The sequence below is a fragment of the Lytechinus pictus genome, chromosome 2 (genome assembly GCF_037042905.1).
Source record: "Lytechinus pictus isolate F3 Inbred chromosome 2, Lp3.0, whole genome shotgun sequence".
Taxonomy (NCBI): Eukaryota; Metazoa; Echinodermata; class Echinoidea; order Temnopleuroida; family Toxopneustidae; genus Lytechinus; species Lytechinus pictus.
This window is the reverse complement of record NC_087246.1, coordinates 61,710,282-61,732,201: the sequence shown is the minus strand read 5'-3', so window position 1 is coordinate 61,732,201 and position 21,920 is coordinate 61,710,282. Positions and strand designations below refer to the sequence as shown.

The following is a 21,920-nucleotide window of genomic DNA, read 5'->3' as shown; positions in this document are numbered from 1 at the left end:
GTTTATTTTGTTCACAGGAATAGAGTAACTTTGAATGATTACATCAGGTTTTTAGCCCAAGAACAGAAGGTGAGTATATACAGTGTATAGAATATGTGATCAGCCACCCCCTAATAAGCAATATGTCACATGGGGGGTGTTTCACAAAGATTTAAGTATGACTTGGAGTCGCACTGAAATCCTGATGTGTACATGTATGCAACACGCAATGTTATTGATCAATGGGCAGGAGTGCGCTTCCTCTTGGCATGATCTGACCAATGCGGTCATGCCTTTTATATCGCAGGCAACTAGGCATTTAAGTGCGACTCTAAGTCATACTTAAATCTTTGTGAAACACCCCAAAGGAAGGTTCTCTGTAGTAATTTGGTGTTCAAAAAGCAAAAATTAGCTTGTATGAAAGAGGAATTCTTCTTCCTCATAATGGCAAAATTTGAAGTTGTAAAGTTAATAAAAAAAAACAATATACAAGATTTTCTTTGACATCAGATTTTCCGACTGCTTAGAAGATTTACCAAGGTTACACAATGTGCACGTCTTATGCTTGAGTGAATCCTGAACTTCAAACATTGTTTTTTTCCCTTATTTTTGAAACCCTTGCTAAATTTCTAGTGATAGTACAAACTCTTATGTCCATGATATATTTTATGAAATCTCTATTAAATGTCCTCCCATGTGAAAGAAACACCTAATCTCTGGATAGACTTGATAAATTGACAAGTGAAGTAAAATATGTATAAAAGTAATTGGGGGAGTTATACTAGTGTGATATCACACATTTTGGTCCCATGGCCAGTAGAATGATGCCTCATCAACAGTGATCTCAACATTTGATTGCTCATAACTTATTATTTGTTCAGTTTTTTCCAAAACTTCAATGATTTGTTCCTATGATTTTTCTGTTCTCACACAAGCTAACTTGTTCCCAGTGATTCATATTCTCAATTAAGTTAAACAGTACAGTGGACTTAACCTTACATTATCATCTCTCTTTTTTTTTGCAGGACCCTGTAGCCAACAATCCACATGAAGTTAAACAGTACATCAAGAAGTATTTTGCTGATTCTGGGAAACCCCCAGTGGAAAGCGATAGTGACCTCTCTTTCACGGTGCAAGAAGTAAGCTTGTATTCTCAGCCCCATCCAAAGTGAAATATGTAGTATCTTTCTGACCTAAAAGCACACAACAGACCATTACGATTACCATTGTGTGCAGATTTTTGTGTACACAAGTGTTTGGGTGATATCATGATTCCTTGATACATGTATTTAAAAATAGCACATGAGTGGAATCACCATCAACTGCCGTGTGACGATGGTGTATTATTATTATTATTATTATTTGTTTGGCGTCACCTGCGCCTGGGAGGAGAAAAGCGAACTGAATCACTATGACCCGCAGGTCTCTCCTCCCGATATAACTGATTGGGGGGAATGCAGATGGACCACTTCACCGGGGTTTCCCCCTACTCTTATACGAATAGTGCAGTGGGTTCTTAACGTGCAAAGGTGGTGACTCTCCTCTACTCCTTGTGTGTACTAAGTTATGATAAGTATGAGTGATATGAGAGGGATCATTTTATTCCCTATATTCTTTTTTTCTTACAACCCCATTCCATGCCCATTCCATATATATGTATGTCTATATATGAATTCTGCATCTTTTTCAAGAAAGGGATAATGAAATAGATAAATTGATTAGATTCCAAAATGAAAATGTCTTTTCACACAATATGATTTGCTATTGAAGGTATATCATTTTATTTATGATTTGTTTCTCTTCATTCTCTTTTGAATAGTTTGTAGATTACCTTTACTCCAAAGACAATGAGATATGGAATCGTTTCTATGACAACATCACAGATGACATGGATAGACCACTATGTGATTATTGGATTGCCTCTTCTCACAACACGTAAGCCCCTTCCCCTTCTCCACTCCACTCCTCCCCTTTGGTTTTATGGTAGCTTTTCCATTAGAGCAGTTGATTTCATTTCATTTATTTCCACAAAATTAAAATATATACAAGCAATATGGATATACATGTTAGAATAGTGGTGGACCAAGATAAAGCTCATCAGGCTTGTGTGGAACTATAGTAATTGTTATAGAGTAGATTTAGCGGGGGGGGGGGGGGGGGGGGGGTATGGGGGCACTCATGTATAATGGTAGGGGGTATGTCCGGCCCTTAAGCCCTCTTTATCATTTCATTGACCAACCCGTTATCCCCCATTCCTAAGCCTCATTTCAGGCGTCAAGTTCTTGAAGACCCCCATTTTGTTTTAAATTCCAGTTCTCAAGCACCCCCATTTGCACAGGGCCCTCATTTCAAAGCAACTTCAGTTCTTCAGGGTATGGTGTCACACCCCTATCCTTTCCAAATCTCTGGGGGGGGGGTTTAGTTTGTCTGGATATTTCTATCTCATGACCAATGAGAGATTATTATTATGGATACACTGAGTTGTTTTTATTTGACTATGACTTGATTACTTGCCACTTAAATCGTATTTTTTGATAAATTACAAGATGCAGTCAAATTGCAATTACCTCGATAGGAGGATTATCTGCCCTTTTACTACTTTTTTTTCTTCTTATTGTTAGTGAACATTGGATCATTTACAATGTACTAGAGAACCTTTCTTTAAAGACCATATCGAGACCAATACCTCTTTTCTGGTCCTTCGTGCAGTCCATACATATCCATAAATGTTTATTATCTGCATGAATTTCCTTTGGTGTTTGTCATACTTCAGATACCTTACTGGAGATCAAGTATCCAGTGAATCGTCAGTGGAAGCCTATGCTAGGTGCCTGCGGATGGGATGTAGATGCCTTGAATGTAAGTTGACATTTGTTGCTAGTATCTATTCACTTGGTCTACAAGTAGGTGGTCTACTCCTCACATACTCTAATACCACATGGGTTAAATTTGTGTGGTATACTATCAATTTAGTCTAATATCAAGTCATATTCTCATTTTGTCCAGTGCCATAATGGTCTGATTTACCACTTAATTTACTTATCATTTTATCAAATGAAAATTAGGTCATGAACATTTAGTCTAATCATATACACCTGTAGACTAAGTTGGGTTAAACCAAGTTGATGTAAAGTGATTGTGAAAGTGTAACATCACTGAGAAAGATTAAACTAAGCAATGTCTTGTGAAGATTTTTTTTTGTCTATGCTGTCATGTATAACATTTGACCTTTTTTTTAAGTGGACTGTTGGGATGGACCAGACGGGTTACCGATCATCTACCATGGTCACACCTTGACAACAAAGATCAGATTTTATGATGTCCTCAAGACGATAAAGGAACATGCATGGATCACTACAGAGTAAGCATCTCATGAATTTAGGATGATAATTGGAAGATGATGCCGATAGTGATGATGATGATGATGATGATGATGATGATGATGATGGTAATTGTGATTTTGTTAATTAGGATGGTGATTTTGATAATTCTGATATGATGATGGTGGTGGTGGTGGTGATGATGATGATGATGATGATCAGATGATGATGATGATGATAATGATGGTTGTGATGGTGATGATGATGATAATGATGGTGATGATGGTGATGATGATAATGATGATGATGGTTGTGATGGTGATGGTGGTGATGATGATGATGATGGTAATGGTGATGATGATAGTGATGGTAATTTTGATGATGATGATGATGGTTGTGATGGTGATGGTGGTGATGATGATGATGATGGAAATGGTGATGATGATAGTGATGGTAATTATGATGATGATGGTGATGATGATGCTGATGCTGATGGTGATGATGAAGGCTTCCCCTTTATATGATATAAACACACCTTCACATAATATGGATTTTCATTTTTCACAATATAACTAGCATGCTTTCATAGCATGCAGTGTCAAGCTAATTAGATGTGTGCTTCAGGGTATTAAGCAATGAGATTATGCATTTTATATCATGTGCCTTTCGACACAAAGATAAATGCCAGTTGTGGTAAAAAATTTAAAATCAAGTTTGTATGGACAGAATCCAATCAAATGTCCACCCAATTGTCTGTATGTATGAATTAAAATATGTGCCACAGAATTCTGGAAGAAATTGTGTGATTCCTCAGAAATGGGCAGAACAAACATGAAATCTGCATGATGTTGGGTCTTTGTCCAAATAATAATATACACTGTCCCACATGTGCTTATCTGTGTTGGTGATCTTCAGTGTGATTATTTTTCAGCTTAGATTTCATGATTTAACAAAGTCCATTTAATGTAACTGTACCAGAACTCGATCTGCAGTCATACAGTGACAGTTAACCATGGTTTAACAGACCTCATGAAATCAGTGGTTATTGTACCTACTTTCATTTCTCTTGAAGCATGGCTATAACTCACACTTGCCGCTTTGTGAAACACATCCCAGTTTTGTATCGTGCTTCATCATAAAGAGATGAATTTGTAACATTTGAATTCCTCGCTTTTTATTTGCAGCTTTCCGATAATCTTATCGATAGAGAATCATTGCTCTCTGCTACAGCAGAGGAACATGGCTTGTCTCTTCCAAGAAGTCTTTGGAGGTTAGTGTCCCCCACCCTCTTCTCTCAAAACAGGAAGTATTTTATGTGAATTGAGGTCTTTTTTATGATGCGTGTAGGATATCATAAGAATCGCTGTAATGCCTCGCAACATTTTAAAGCAGAAACAAACCAGCTGCCTTAATTCCACCACCTATAGTCCTTAACTACTCAAATCTGGCCAGGATGCTAACACGTTAATGCAACATTCTGAACAGTGTAGTCCTTGTAATATAAGCCCATTTGAATGACAACACACTTAATCACTACTCATTACATTCATACTGAAATCATTATGTTACCAAGTAGGAAAACAAGTACTTTTCCTCTCAAATTCATTTAGTTTCTCTACGCAAAGTAAATTATAGGCTAATATTCTCTGTATTGTCTTCATAAAGTGCATTTCAAGACCAGCTATTTATAACAAACAGTCAATAAGTAACCACATACAGTGTTGGTCCATTCATTCCCCCTATGTTCTTTCCTTGTGCAGATATAAAAACATGCTTGTCAGCAAGCTGAAAAGAATGATTCTTTAACGAAAGAAATTTCCTGATAATAGAAACCCTAAATATAAATATGTTTTTAAAGTACAAATATCTAAATCAGGTGTACAGTCAAATTTATCAAAATATATGTTGGTCTTTTCCTTGCTCAGAGAACTTGCTAACACAGCCAATAGATAGGGATGCCAATAGTCTTCCTGCCGTCAGCAAGCTGAAGAGGAAGATCATTCTTAAGCACAAGAAGCTCCCCGATAATGGAAACGAGACCTTCACTGTGCCCCAAGAAGACAGTAAGATAAAGAATTATTTTGAACTTTCAAGATAAGTTGTATGTGTTTTGGTGTGACTAGAGGATTTTTTTTGTCGTCACTCGTTAATTTCATCTGTTGATAAATACTTGGAATGTCAATAAGGGGGGGGGGGTAGATATTTCTCAATATGATTTTAATAAAGTATTTAAAATGAACAGTAAAATAAATTCATGTATTATTAATGTATCATTTATTACCATAATCGTTAGGAATTCACATTTTCAATGTGCTATATGTGTTTATGTAATTATTCATCATATTCTGTAAAGAAAACACCATTAGCATCATAAGTTACATGTGATTCAGGAATTATTCATTATTTTGATAGATAAAACTGATGGATAACACATAAAGACATTTTTAGCCATGGTTACAATATTAAACAAATTAATATGCAGTAAATAACAAGAAAAATTTAGTTAGATTATTTTTGCTCTTTTTTTATTTACAGGAAATAAATCACAAGGTAATAAAACAAAATAATAAGTTATCTTACATATTTTGAAGAGTCAGTTCTGATTAATCCAAAGCTTGCAAAGATTCCTTAGATTAAAGTCCAAATGCTGGCGATGATGAAATTGATGTTGAAATGCGATGGATGATTAGAGTCAATGTAGTGAGTTGAAATGTCTGTGAAGACGAAGTTGATGATGATAAACAGTCAATTTCAGCGATCCATGGATTGAAGACTGTTCTTTAGATCATGTTGATGATCCTGATGATAACTGAGAATTCCTTTCTCAAAATAACTGCACAGAGTTCATTGATGGTGTGCAAATATTTCCACGGAAGTTAATGTTGTATTCTAGGTGTAAATAAACCATGCCCTGACTTGAAGTGTAGCATGAAACTCTGAGTTCTGATCTGATATCATCCTTGAAGAAACTGCCTGCTTATATGTATAAATTTCCACTATTCTGGAAGCTTCTATTAAAAATAAAACATTCTACTTCTTTCTAGAGCAGTCCAATTCTACACATTCTTGAAGACTCTTGAATGATCTCAGTGAAATTAACAATGTAAACAACATAGCTAATCCCATTGTCATTTTCCTCTGCCTGCAGTCTCTATTGTCTGCCAAACATCATTGTACATTACAAAAATACCAGACATTTCTTTGCCTCATTTAATTTCAATTCTTCTTGTATACAGTGCGTATCAATAAAAAGTATACACTTTGAGAATTGAAAAATATACATGGGATAACTTTTTCACATATGTTCTTGGGTTTGGGTCTCATCTTTCACATTAAATAAAAATTTTTGACAGAATATTACATTTGAGTGAGCACTATCCATTTTTGTAAAGCCGGCAGAAATCGGTTCGTGCAGAAATGCTCATTTTCACGCTGTTTCAAGGGAAAAAGGCCTAAAACAAACTGACTGTGTGGTACATTTCTCATATATTTCTTTTGCATTTTTAGCCAACTGAAAACAGATACATTGAAATATTTTGTAACATATTTGCAATCCAAATTGACATTTTAACCCTAGGTAAGCATAACCTATACCTTTTTTGTGCCAGCTGGATCTGAGGAAATAACTGAATGTAAACAAAAGTTTTATTTCAGACATCTCCAGCATTTTTTCTCTTAAGTTTTTATCATTTAAAGTGGGTTTACATTTCATCTTTCATTTAATTCTTGTTTCTCCAAGCTTGACAATGATTTACAGAAGGAAAATCAAGCCTAAGCCATTTCATGTGAATCACAGCTCCATGTGAAGCAGAAATCATCACGATGGCCTCAATATGTTGGTAGGATGGTGGGGGGGGGGGGCGCAATGGTGCTTTATGAAGTGTTTTTGGCAAGGAAACCAGTTAAAAATGTAAAAGATATCTTCAAATCAATCTTCCTTGCATAAGTTCTTCATGATTAACATCTACATTTATTCATTTAACTGTTTCCAAGTTCTGCGCAAATTATTTTTCACAAACTTTCCCAAAGTAAAAGGTGCTCACTCAAGCGGAAAGATTTTTCAACAATTATAGCGTCATTTGCTCAAAGAGATCTGTACCAATGTTTAAATGTGGAAACAGCTTCAGGATATTACAAATATTTAGTTTTACAGGATTATTTTAAGTAAACTTTTTTTTTATACGCGCTGTTTAACACCATTTATTAGATGATGTTCTAGGTTAAAGTTGTGAATTTGTTAGTCATTTGTATTGATATTATGTCATTATGTTTTTTCATTTGCATTCACAATTTCATTATATTTTCATTGTAGGTCTAGATTTTGACTTGAGAAATTCAACCAAAAATGGCATTCTACTTCTCGAGGATCCATTAGATGTAAGCACTCATTTATTATTACAGAAATAACTTTAAATGGGAATCTAAACTTGGTCATAAAATGTTGTGTTGGAAAAGAGTAAAAATAAGAAAAACAGTGGTAAAAGTAAAAGATATCGGACAAGCAATAAGAAAGTTGTAGCTGCTTTAAAATTGAGATCCCTAATAATATCTAAATCTCAAATTGGCAACTGGGTAAATAAAGGCCACCGCACACCTTATGACTGTTCGCGATCCGATTTTGGAACAAATCGCATTTTGCTAATTTTCTGAAAATGTGAATGGAACATATCATTTTATTTGAGGTTAAAATTAATTGAAAGAATACTTATATAACCATTTTGAAAGATTGCAAGCCTTTATTTTCGAGTAAAGGCCAAATTAGTTTCAAATCGTAGCCAATCTTACGACTGCTATGACGTCATTACGACTAGATATTAAATTTGATTTTATTCTAAGAAGAATGATAGCATAGTCACAGTTTTGAACATAGGTATTTGTACGATGATTTGGAACATAACACAATAAGATATTCCATGTCTCAATATTAGCATCAAATTCTACTACGTTTTATTCCAAACTTGAGTCGCAGACCAATCGTAAGGTGTGCGGTCGCCTTAAATTATGACAAGGGGCAAGAACAATTTTCTCATAGGCCATGTACTTTATTATCAGGATTTAATGGTTTTCTCCTAAGTACCTAATTCCCTGGGGCATTAAATCAAAATGTATCACAGGTAGCACATTGTGTTTGTCTTCATGAAAGAAAAATATAATTTGAAGTAAAACTTTTGAAAAAAAAAAGACTTTTTATACATTGGAGTAACTGGATGAGTAGTCCTTGCCATCAATTTGACATAAAAAATGCAGCCAATATGAAGTCTCCATGTGTACAGTGAATACCGATTTTTACAACTTTAAAAAATTCATAACTTTCTTATTGATTGTCCGATATTGTGAAAAATTTCACGTATCAACTTGCGTGATTTATCTTTTTCCTTTAAAAACAACTTATTTGGGTTGGATTCCCCTTTCAGAGTAATTCTAAACTTTGTCCTGAATGCCTCCTGTCCTTAACCTTGATACCCCCCAAATGTATCTATCACTATGCTAATTCATAAATACATTGAATGTCCATGCCCTAATAGAGTTATGATGTGGAAGATATGAAGTGATAAAAGTGTTTAACGTTATGAATTTTGTGATTTTACATCCGAATTTATTTTGATCTGATGGTATTTCAAAATAAAAGATCTGCATGTTTGTATCTTTTTGATAAGACTTATTCCAGAGCATGGATCGGGCTGAAAATTTCAGAATATTCATAATATGATTGTGACAGTCCCTGTAAACAAAAGAAAAATGAGGAACATGATGATGAATATATTTTTTACATCGTTGATTAAATTACTAATCAAGCTTTAGTCTATATAAATTACATTCCAGAAATAGTTGTACAAATGTTCTGTACAGTCCTTATGTAAGATTCAGTTGCATGAGAGACTTTTTGTGTAGCAATTATTGAAAATTCAGAGTAAATTGCGATACGAGAAAATAACTTTATTCCCTACATTCTGTATTGATGAAGTTCATTGGTCCTTTACAAGGGCTATTTTGTAACTTAGGGGGCTATTCTGGACTTTTTAGAGGATTAATTGCCCTTTAATAGCCCAATTATTTTTTTAGTTCAGTGTAGAATTAATGAGAGAATGAAATTGTGAATAATTTGCGAATGTTTCCAAAGTGCTGCGCTTCAAAATGAAAATCTTTGTTTCCCCATCCATGTTGTAATCTTGTTGATTCTTGTCAATGAGTCATGTGATTTCCTTTCCTCTCGATCCATTTATAGCAAGAATGGGCTCCTCATTACTTTGTTCTGACTGACACCAAGCTGTACTACTCAGAAGAGACCAACACCCAGGCCAGTCAGGATGATGATGATGATGCTAGCTCCATTGAACCGGTATGTACATCATTGATGATGTTGTCCTGACATTTTTCATTCTAATTCTAAGCCCCCCCCCCAAAAAAAAAATTGTTGTGTTGCCCTCATAAGCCCAAAATCAAATAAGCTGCTATATTGGGCAAAGAAAATCATGCATGGGTTGGTTTATCTAAGCAGTCAAACATGTCAAAACGAATATTGAATTTTAAAAAGCTTTTTTAAACCATTGAATACAAATTTGAGCATTCTTTGCCCAAATCTGACATTTTCGTCAAGAACATTCCATTTTTATATTTTCGATGTGCTAAAAAAAGTGACCATGTTTTTTGGTTGGACAGATGAGGGCAACGCAACAATTTTTTTTGCCTAATACTAGAGCAGTCTATTATTACGCATGTTGCTATTCTATAACTCCATGAGGAAGAGATTTCAACTGCCAGTCTCCTGCATTCATGAGTTCTCCCAACCAAGGCTGTATTTTTCCTCTCTTTCCTCGTCACAGCAAATATGAATCGCTATCCTTGTATTTTATTTCATTTATTGTTGTTCATGTTCAAAGATAGAGAGCTGATATAACCCTACAATTGGCGTAGTATGCCCCGATGATGGGATTTACACACAGATTGAGCTACAAGTCTCTTGTTTGCTAGGGGGTCTTGGAGGGAGATAGTGGTACTTGGGGAGTTAGAGTCTTTGATAAGATACTGTGGGCCAGTGGATTAGTGTCCCCTGATGGCAAACCATGAGATCTGGGATTCAAATCCCACCACAGCACCCGTGGCCTTTTGGTAATATTTAATTCTGCATTTGCAACTGGTAACAGTTTTAAAATCAGTATCTTACTAGGAATCTACCTGGCCAATTTTGGCTCTCAATTCATTAATTCATCCAAGTATTTTACTGTATATTTAAGTTACTTCTAAGGTGGGCTTGAGCCAAATGATTCAGAAATCTGATTTTGTTTTCAGTCATCTTGAAGAATTATAAAGCAGTGCTTTTGGTGCAATGCACTAGATGCACATAATTGGCAAGAACATTCTGACGTCATAATGCTCCTCAATAAGAATTTTGACATACTTTGCGGCTTACTGAACAAAAAATACCAATTAAAATATTTGCCTTATCCAAGATTTTAATTGCATACTGGCCCTCTGTTCATATCAGAAGTATGTTTATGCTTTTGCAATTTGCAAGATATTTGTATTGTAGATATGAATGGTGGATAGCTACAAATTTGTCCATTTGAATTTAAATGTACATACCAAGGCCTCAATCCCCAAAACATAACTGTTTTGGATATGTTTTGTGGATTGGCAACTTTTTAATCAAAATCAAGTACTATTTAATCATTATTTATTATTTTGAATGAGTTATTGTATTCTATACAGGGTGCCACACTTTAATGCAGCTATTGCTATTTTGTTGTTCCCTTTTACCAAAGATATGATTTTCTTGTCTGTACACTAATAATATTGGCTTTGTATATTGGGGTTAATAAAGTTGCAATTTCAACTTTAATGTCCAATGAAAATTATGGTTTCACACAGTTAATCAATAACGGCATGTTATAAATAGTAATGTATAGTATGTAATACAGTCTTTGGGATTAGAATTGCTGATTAATTCTGTTTGTATGAAAATCAAACACTCTGCCATGATTAGCATGGGGGGAATAAGAAATACACATTTTTTACCTCAAATCACCCATTCCTAGCCATCCAAAGCCCAAAGTGAACTGCACTTCAATGAAAATTGGTTTTTCGGAGATCTCAGCACTCCAGATCGGAGCGGCACGTCCATTGCAGAAGAGCTTCTTAAGCAGTACAACGGAGAAGATGGCACGTTCATCGTGCGGCAGAGCGATCGTTTGCCGAATAACTATAGCATTTCTTTCTGGTACATCATCCATCCTCATTGTGGGGAATTGTTAATATCAAGCACTTGCTTAAACAATAAGCTGCTGCTTTTTTTTATTCAAGCAAAATGAGATAACTTCATACTTTCAATTATTTTTTATTGTATATGATAAACACATCACGTAAGAATTGCTTGTAGATCATGCATGCATAATTATCATTCCTGTGCAATTTGGTGCCAGTATGTGTAACTTCGTACAGCATGATGTATACTTCTTAGCTCTGTAGCAGTTCTACATTTGCCAGTAGGAAATTTGCTACTACTTGTTATGGCAATTTACACCATTTGCCTAAACAAATATATGTGAGTTTTTGCCATTTCTCAAAGAGTAAGTTGCAATAGCTCTTAGTATGAACTCACCCTTTGTGAAGCTCACATTACAAAAGTAGAAACTTTAAAAAAGTATGTATCAAGATTTATTCATATGTGGACACACTATATTATTTCTAACATGTTTCATCACTTTGGTATCTAAATTAAAGAGATCACCATTGCATAGTTGATGATATTTGGTTGATAATCATGCCATCACTTTCACTAATTGATTTCTTTTGATCAGCACATTTGATAATTTTCATGGAAAATATTAAAATTGTGCCATTTATTTTGTTTCTTCCGTGGGGGTAATCATAGATGATTAGCAACTTGTAAAGGACCCTGTTATCAAGTTTGCAATAGAAAGAAGTTAATGAAACACTAAAAAGCTTTTAAGTGAAGATTTGCATAGAGCTTGACAGAGATGCCAACTCTTACTTTCTCTGGTAATTTTTGTTGTTGTCTTTACTGTTTTTTCCCCAAAAGAGTATAGGTTTCGTGGAAAACACTTTTTCTTCTCTAACAGCATTACAACTATTGCAGAAAGGGCCAAGAAATTGTTGTTCTACTGAATATAAAGGGTTTATAAAGAAAGGAGGAACCATAAATATCATGTATCTTTATGAGACAGATATTAAATCAGTGACAATAAGAATCATATCTCTTGAAAATTGCACAAATTTTTTTTTTCAGAACAATGGTGTTCAGATGTGCTTGGTTCCAGAAACTATATCGAGGCATCATTTAAATGCTTATAAAATTGTACTTTGAAGGATTTATTTTCTTTTCACTGATTTGATATCTTTCTCATTGAAAGATTAGAAAGTTTTAGTTTCGTTTCTTTTCGATACATGTTTTTCCTTCTTGAAAGTTCTTTAAAGGTTTTATCAAGTTTTGCTTTGCTTGCTTTTTACAACTAATCTCAATTATTTGCAAGCGATATCAATTAATCCCTCCTCTGCACTCTTTCTTTTGACTTTGCTTCATACAAACTCATCAACAATCGCACTCACCTCAGGCCACGCCCAATGAAGAGCTTCACTACTCCGAACCCTGGTTTCACGGAAAACTAAACACGAACCCAGACCAGCAGCCCCGCACTGTTGCTGATGAGCTTCTTACACGATATCAGCAAGGCGATGGAACATTCCTTGTCCGTGAAAGTGAAACCTTCAAAGGAGACTATTCCCTTTCATTCTGGTATAGCTTCAAATTCTTATAATTTTCTTTTGCTATATTTCATTTTTATTCTTTTATTGTCATCTTTTTGTGGGGGGAACTATGGATTGAATAAAATTTGCAGTCTCATAGATGTTTGAATGTTTCATTCAAAGACTGATTTTGAGTGAAATATTTGTATGAAAATAAAGATTAGCTGCATTCATAAATGTGGGAGGTACATTATTTTTTTTATGAAGATTCAAGAAACACTTTATTTGTATTATGAGAAACATTGTCAGTGTGCTGTTCCTGCAGTATTGTAATTGAGGGAATTTTTTGTTATGAGGATTTTTTTTATTTGTAGAATACTGGTTTCAGAAAGCTTCATGATAATGGAAGGGTTATAATATTGATGCTTTGTGCAGAATTTGCATATCATGAATAACACAGTCAAACATTCGAGATGTGGTCTTGCACAGCATTATCATTTAACAAGAGCCTTTGCTTACATGTATTTCCATAGAAGTTAGATCAAATTTAATATTATGAATGGATCCATTTCAATTGACCATTTCATTCACTTGAATTATTCAAGGTTATTAAATAATATGCAGTTTAAACTAGGTTTATATAAATTATTACTGAGTTTTACGTGTTTTATATGCTGTTTCAAGAGTTCATGCACTGTCACTTTGAGCCACATTTTCACCTAAATTCATGGGTGGTGGTATATTTGCATTCACTAATTCTGAAATGCATATTCTCGGCATAGAAATCAGCAATCATTAGTTGTCCATAAAATTACTATTGCTGCATTTTTTCCTCTTCCATATAGAAATTTATCATTTTTAATTCAGAAAATAGTTTGAAGAAAAAGTAGGGGATTAGTGAGGTGGCCATTGAACGCTTTATAGATAACCAAAGGATGAACTAGAAATTATTATTTAGTGAGGCTGTATGGCTAGATAGTGCTAAATGTTTTGTTACACGGGTTAAGCCTGTAAAAAAAGATCACTCCAGGGAAACAAGAATAGAGTGATCCCAGTGACGTCATCCTTTTGTTAGCAACGCTGTGCGGCGGCCATTTTGGAGGGCATACAAATTGACCATAGCGACTGACAACTTACAGCAACCTTTGCGTTCTCCTTACTTCCTTGCGTAATTTCTGCAGGCAGCCTATAGAAAGATTTTTTGTCTCTACCAGCCCTGTTTCCACAACCAACAACTGAACATAAATTTACCATGATTTTGCGTAGAAGTATGAAATAAATAAAGCAAATCTAATACATACATGGTGTTTACCGTAAAAACCTCCATTATTCTCTCCACCATGGAAACCTTCAAAGATCATCAAATCTAATACAGTTTCTTGAGAAACTTCAAACTTTCTTTGGTCAGTTGCAGCAGTGCAGCTAAGCAAAGCTCACCTGCACCTAGGCGCAGCCGATCTAACCATGGTGGGCAGTGATTTAGCGTGCCCACCACAATGGCCGGCAGGAAATTGATGACGTCACGTGAAATCGCTCTATAGTAGTCTTTATGAGCAGGCAGACTCTAATGATAGGTTCATGTAATATGTATTTTAATGATTATTCTAGGGAAACCAAACTTGTGGTCTTTGTGGGCAGGCGGACCTACTATCCAGGTTTTCACTATTACATTTTTTTTTTTTGCAGTCTAATTTTATTTCTTGCTTGCAGTGATGTATTTCAAATATAAGCAAATCTTTATTTGTAACCTTGGGGGAAATATACAGTAATTTGCTTTGCTGGGGGGGGGGGGGCAGCTCACAGGAGTGGTAATTAATGCTTAAATGTTAAAATGTGTCAGTAGTAGACAATAATATGATTTACTCTGATCTGTTCAAACTTCAAATTTGTAGTAAAAAAAGATTTGCTTACAAAAAATACATACATGTATACTGTTTGGAAATATCAGATTTTATTATAATAACCACTTTATTAAGGGATGTTTTCACTCTTAGCTCATTGCTAATAACACATAATTCCACAAATGCGTATTGCCATTGTATTTTTTTTTGCACATCGTCACATTGACATTCTATAATCATTATTATTTTAGTCGTAAACCAGTCATGATATCTTTGGATAAGTATATTTGACTGAAATTATATATCGTTACTGAAATTATTCTGTAATTCAATTGCTTGCTTTATCCAATATTGGCTGACTGTAAGTTTTAATCGGGTTCCGGAACACACATTTTAATGATTTAACATTTATTTCAAGATTAATTATTCAAATGTTTGTATTTTGTTTGGAAAGAAACATTTTAAAACTTGGACGAAAACTAAAAACTGATTTAAATTAATAAAGCTATTTTCTTTAATGATTTAACATTTATTTCAAGATTAATTATTCAAATGTTTGTATTTTGTTTGGAAAGAAACATTTTAAAACTTGGACGAAAACTAAAAACTGATTTAAATTAATAAAGCTATTTTCTGTTATTGTTATGGTATCCGTCATAAATGCATCAGAAAAGAAAAAGATGTAATATTGGTCAAGATATATTGAGACAAATGTTAATCTCTGTGATTTTAGCTAAATTAGAAGTTCATTCAGAGATGTTTCATTGCAGGTTTTACATAATTATAGAATTAGAGAAGAAAAACATTTCCATATCTTTACTCAATGCTTTTCTTGTTTTTCATTTTCTTTCCATCCCATTCTCTACCCACATCCAATTTCTCCTGCCCAAATTGTCGTACATCAAACAATTTCCTTTTCATATTGATCTTTCAAACTTCAATATCATGGCAAATTTCGAACTTAACATTCCTACAACCCTGAATTCCATTTCAAATTATCATGCTGATCAACACAAAATTCATTCCTCTGACTATTTATTACCAAAATTACTCAATGTTGAATTTGAACATACATTAAACATTAATTTCCATGAAAATTTCATCTGCCCTGTTCAAATATCCCACCAACATCTACTCTGATATGTGTTCATTATTATTTAATGCTGAAAAATGATTTTGAAAAAATATGAAAATGTTAATTCAATTTGGACAAATTGGCTCTAAACATTTCTCCTGAATTGTGAATAATGTATTTCTGATGACCCTCTGACCTTCAAAATTCTATATATTTTTTTATTGATATCCCCTCTCCCACCTACGGTGTTTGGTGCATGCCTATCTTGTATGGGAAATAATTTCTGCTGTGAAAACCTCAAAATTGACCCTTGACCCCAACAACACCAAAAATGCACATTGACCTTTGGTAGGGCCATGGGAAAGGTCAACCACTGTCGAATCAAGTCCAAGCTTGACCGAGGGCAATCCAAGTACTTCCTTGTGGAGAACATGCCGTTTGATAGTCTCTACACACTAATCAACCACTACCGGGCGGTACCCCTACGTAGCCGAGACCTGGAGGTTAGGCTCACTGAACCAGTGCCCCAGCCCCCGAGCCACGAGAACAAAGAGTAAGTGTGAATTGGGTCATAATATGCCGACCTCCCCCTGCACTCCCCTATTCCCCCTCAAAGTGAAGGTCGCTTTGAGAGCTGGATTGCCTGTCTACTTCATAGGTGACCCAAATGCTGCACGTCGGTGTTGCATGTTAATAGTGATTCTATGTATGTTTTGTCTTGTATTTCTGTCTCTGGTCGCGATTGGATCATCACTTCCTTCCATTTAATTTTCTTCCAGCCTCATATCAGTATTATAGCTGCATCATGCACTAAATCATACATGTAGTTTGTAATTCCTTTGCTTTGGATCTTTTTTTTTGTGTGTGTGCTCTTGTCTTATTTGTGACACATGCTTCCTTGTCTTTTTTTTGCTTCACATTTTTGCATGCCATCATATAGAGGAAATGAATGAAGAGAGAGAGAGAGAGAGAGAGAGAGAGAGGGATAGGGGGGGGGTGAAGGGAAGAGAGTGAAGGAGAAAGGGAGAGAGTAAGTGAAGGTAGGTATTGCATCAGTGAAGGTTCAAAACGCATTCTGCAATTCATCTCTTTCGGCAGGCAAGCCATTCTACATCACACTAACCTCATAGGAAAACATATTTCTCTATATCACCCTTGTCTGATTGGGTCTTAAATTAATGATAAAACCTAACCAATTTGTTATTCCCCCCTCTCGGTGTATTCGCCAATCGCACCTTATTAACCCACCCCAACAGGGCACATAACCAGGTCAATCACTGCCGAATCCGTTCCAAGTCCATCCACGGCAAAACTTGCTATTATCTGGTCGAAAACCTTCCGTTCCCGAACCTCTATACTCTCGTCAACTTCTACCGTGAACGCTCGATCAAGGGCGGAAACGGCATCACGGTGAAGTTAAAGGATACAGTCCCACAGCTGTATGGCCACGAGAAAGCCGAGTAAGTGCAGGACTTTGCAATCCTTGAAAGGATTTGATTTCATATAAATATCATTCAATCACAGTAGGTAGGATTGGATTAGTTCTAAAAATAAGAAAATAAATAAACATTGATGACATTTGAGATTTTGCACAAATAAAAAAAAAATTGAGATGAAAGTTTGCAATACCTTTGAATATCAGGTTTTATTTAATTTCCACCCAAAGCGAGCCGAGATTTAGAAAAGTGAATATATAAGAGAGAGAGAGAGAGAGAGAAAGACAGACAGACAGGGCGATAGAACAAATTAAAAGGTTTAAATTGAATTGTTAATGATTAAAATCTTAATCTTTCACCGTTCTAAGTCTTTTCATTCACTTACATTTCTTTTCTTTGATTGATTCCTTTCCATTAATGTAACTTAAGTCTTTCGTTGAAAGCATTAAATATTTCAATGTTTATCACTATCAGATAAACTGGCAATTCAAAAGAATGATTTTAGGTATCAGTTTGGTAACGAACAAAGGGAATATGAGTAGGCCAACTGGGCATTTGACTTCAAAAAAAATTATTGGATAAAAAAAATGTTTCTTTTTCTTTCTTTCTCTTTTGTTTCAAATTTTCTTCTTTCCACCCTTCCTTCTCTTTTTTATTTATTTGGTAAGGGATCATCATGGTTATTTTTGATAATACATGTTAGTACTAGGTGTACTAATATGATAAGTGCTGGTCAAAAGATTTTACCTGGTATATTTGCATCAGATCAGTGTTCAGTGTACCCAACCTAAACCGTTATATAAACCTAACAAACATTAATTTCTTAATTGTTACATTGTTTCATACCAATACTTCATTAATTTGTTTCTAGTTCTTTCCTTTTCCTTGAACTATTTAAAGTGAATTAACATTTGCTTTAAAACGTTGCTCTTTCTGTTGATGAAAAGATGAGTATAGTTAAATCTTTTGAATAATTTTATTTTGCCTGCTTCTAACATTGCTTTATTGTAGCATGTAGATAATCATAGATCTGTTACCATATTATATTTGTGGATTATATATTTGATTGTAAGTATATTGAAAATGTTTAATTGGAATCGACTTTTAAGGGTTACTATTTGCAAGTACATTACAGAATTATAATGTTTCTTTATTTACTTTACTGGGTTCATACACATATACATGTATGATTAGAGTTTAGAAAAGGAATTGATTTTATCCTGTACTAATTTTATTTTTCAATTATAATATATTTGAATTTTCAAATTTAAATAAATGATTTTTTTGGCTTAATATGTAAATGCTATGTAGTTTATATAGAGAATGTTTATTACTAATAAAATTAATTGTTGATTCATCTTTTATCAAAGTAAAGTTTTTCTTTCTTCATTGCCCGAGATAAATATCAATAATCTGTAACATACATGTAGGCTCGTAGTCTGAAGCTAGATCAGACTGATTGATAGGTATTTTTCAAAAGTGATGCAATTTAAATTCATTGCATCATGTTTTGCAATGGAATAATGAACTGTTTGTTCAAGTGCATAATGGAACTAATATATATTTACTTGGTTTCTATGGTAATAGATGGTTCCACAGTCGATTGAGCAGACATGAGGCGGAGGACATGCTAAAGAGGGTTCGTCAGGATGGTGCGTTTCTCGTCAGAAAGAGCGAGCGAGAGAGTGACGCTTTCGCCATCTCGTTCAGGTGAATAATCATTAAAATTATAGTAGATCCCCAAATGCCTTGGTCAATATTCCAATTTGTTAAACATTATATGGATGTGTATGTTCTAAAACTGATATGGTGTGGATGATGTAAAATAAACACATGTTTTTGTGGATGAATTTTAGATTAATTCTATTTGCTGAGAGAACAATGAATTGCATGGAGTAAGCCAATCATTCTGAGGTGTTGAATTGTTTTAGTGGCCCAAACATGGACAAGTGTGTGTGCTGCAGCGCTTTGTTATCGAAAGGAAAGGCGCTATATCAATTGATTATTGGACTGGATTAAAATGATTTTGATTGGGATCCCAGCCACAATAGAAACGACGGCATGTTGTTTCTTTTGTGTATAAAACAAATTTTGAAAGACTGGAATAAGATGAGAGGTCCATGATTCATGGTAAAATCTTTGATATGCAATCACTGAATTTGTTATAAGATATGTGCATAGTGGCCAACTGCCCCTTTTTATAGAAACAGTTCCCATTTGGGGAAAGCAAACACACTTTTCACCAATAATGACTTAGTGTCCCTATATTTGTGAAATTTTGTACTTAGGGTTATGTAGAAAATTTAGCAATGTCCTTATTTTCAATTTTCGGTGATTATTCTTTGTCCATGTTTGTGGGCATGCAATGTTGGGAGGTATGTAATGGTCTCAGATTCTTGAAAAAAGGGGTATAAACATTACCTAGAGAGGGCAACAAATATCCTGCGATGTGAAATTTCAATTTTCACAAAGAATCATAAATGAATAAAAGAAAAACGGTTATTTCACTTTTGTAACAATATTGGAAAGTTAGTGATGCTTCATTGATTTCCCATTATCAAGCATTTCTGAAATTTTGGCAGGATTTGAGGGCAACATCATGCTACGTCCACATTGAAAAAACATACGCTCAAATCATAGTGAGGGTTTCATGACATGACTTCTGAATGTTTTATAAGTCTGTTTTATCCGACAGTTACCATAGTAGCCATGCTTTTCAGTTAATCAAAATCAAGGAGAGTAGTTGGATCTGGCAACTTGTCAGCCAGACTAGTTTTGAAACATTCCCCTACTCAAACTGACTTTGGTTATGTCTTATTAGGAGCAAATACCAAAGATTGAAACACTGTAATTATAAAAAAAAAGTTGAAAGGAGGAGGAGAATTAACTTGTTTGCAATTAACATTTTGGGGCAGTCTGCCTTTAAAGTTATTATGTAGAGAGTCACAGTATTGATTCATTGATGCCTTTACAAGAAGAAAAAAAGAAATCAGAAATAAGATTGATAACACCTGTAACACTTGAATAAGAATAATAACACCTGTAAAACCTGGATATAAAAACTCCTGTAACAGTGAGACATAAAAATAACACCTGACACACCTGAATAAGAATAATTACACTTGTAACACCTGAATAAGAATAATAACACATGTTAACACCTGAATAAAAATAATAACACCTGTAACATAAAAGCTACAATCAGTTGTATAATTAAGCATAACTGTAAATCTATGGCAAATCATATACAATAAGTTACACTTACTTGTAAATGAAAAACATATCTCTTCATGTTACATCCCGATATCATCTTTGATCTTTGACCTTCAGAGCGGACGGGAAGATCAAGCATTGTCGTATCAAGCAAGAGGGTAGGCTCTTCACGATTGGAAGCGCCCAATTTGAGAGCCTTGCGGAGCTATGCAGCTATTATCACAAGTACCCCCTCTATAGGAAGATGAAGTTAAAGTCTCCTGTCAACCAAGAAGTGGTCGATAGAGTAGGAGGGGTAAGATTTCAGTGCATGAGAGTGAAATCCCAGAATCACATGTGTTCAAGATAAATGAATTAAGTTGCAGTAAACATTGATGTCATGAGAAAGTCTGTAAAACCAATGTTAATTGTTAGTACAGTTACATAAACTGAACTTTTGTGAAATCTTGAAATACTAAGCTGAAAAAAAAAATGATCACATTGAAGTTTACCAACACAGATAAACACATGTGGGACAGTATATTATTATTGCTTGGAAAGAGACCCAACATCTGGATTGAATAGTATGCTTTTTTTGTTAATTTCTTCCAGAATCTTTTGGCAGATATCTTTTATTTATACATACAGACACTTTGGTGGTCATTTAATTGGATTCTGTACAAACTCATTTTTAAATCGTTACCACAACTGGCATTTATCTTTAAATGAATGTCCAAGGGTTAATGGTGTTTGGGAAATGTTTTTGGACTGTAGATCATTAGGGTTTTATTCCCTTCTCCACCCTAAAGTTTATCTTTATTTGCCACATAAAACACAGGTGAGGTATATTGGTAACCGGCAAGAATGTATTCCTTGAAATGCTAAAGCACATTATTTGCAACTATACTACAGCCAAGGAAATAATATCCTGTGTAGAAACATTTGGAGAAAATGTTGAATAAATGTTGCATGTTATCATTATCTTAGCTATACCAAATCCTCATCTGCATATGAATAACTGTCTTTCAAATGGGTTTTATATATATTATCTTATTCATTTTTATCGAATGTAAATGAGTATAGTATGAGATTGTTTCCAATTCAACAAAGGAGGAAATGTTTGTATTTTTGAAAGGGGATATCAAACTTTTTTCCTCATTTTATGTCTGATGTTTGAATATTTTCCCCATTATCTAGGATTTAGATCCAGAAGATGATCCTATCTATGGAACAGGGGGAATCTACATGGATCCAAACCAATTTGTACCAAAGGTATGACACAAAGAATTATTGTTTTATTGCCCATTGTCAAAGGAACTATTGTATTTTGTTTATTATTCAACTTTACTTCAAAGTTTGACGGTATGAAATG

At 34.5% G+C, this 21,920-nt stretch overlaps 1 protein-coding gene across 4 annotated transcripts in view; it reads left to right on the top strand.

Moving 5' to 3' along the window:
• Positions 1-21,920, top strand: part of LOC129269143 (1-phosphatidylinositol 4,5-bisphosphate phosphodiesterase gamma-1-like) — a 77,635-nt gene that overhangs the window by 41,206 nt on the left and 14,509 nt on the right. For 2 of the 4 annotated variants that reach the window (XM_064095322.1, XM_064095321.1), the window contains exons 9-22: positions 18-69; positions 1,005-1,118; positions 1,799-1,914; positions 2,753-2,838; positions 3,220-3,340; positions 4,484-4,569; positions 5,225-5,362; positions 7,612-7,676; positions 9,526-9,639; positions 12,872-13,053; positions 17,177-17,380; positions 18,944-19,066; positions 20,687-20,864; positions 21,746-21,820. In XM_064095322.1, the coding sequence (XP_063951392.1) occupies positions 18-69; positions 1,005-1,118; positions 1,799-1,914; positions 2,753-2,838; positions 3,220-3,340; positions 4,484-4,569; positions 5,225-5,362; positions 7,612-7,676; positions 9,526-9,639; positions 12,872-13,053; positions 17,177-17,380; positions 18,944-19,066; positions 20,687-20,864; positions 21,746-21,820 (1,654 nt within the window). Of the gene's footprint in view, positions 1-17; positions 70-1,004; positions 1,119-1,798; positions 1,915-2,752; positions 2,839-3,219; positions 3,341-4,483; positions 4,570-5,224; positions 5,363-7,611; positions 7,677-9,525; positions 9,640-12,871; positions 13,054-16,272; positions 16,474-17,176; positions 17,381-18,943; positions 19,067-20,686; positions 20,865-21,745; positions 21,821-21,920 lie in introns of all 4 variants that reach the window. The other 2 variants (XM_064095324.1, XM_064095323.1) reach the window with 1 other exon arrangement.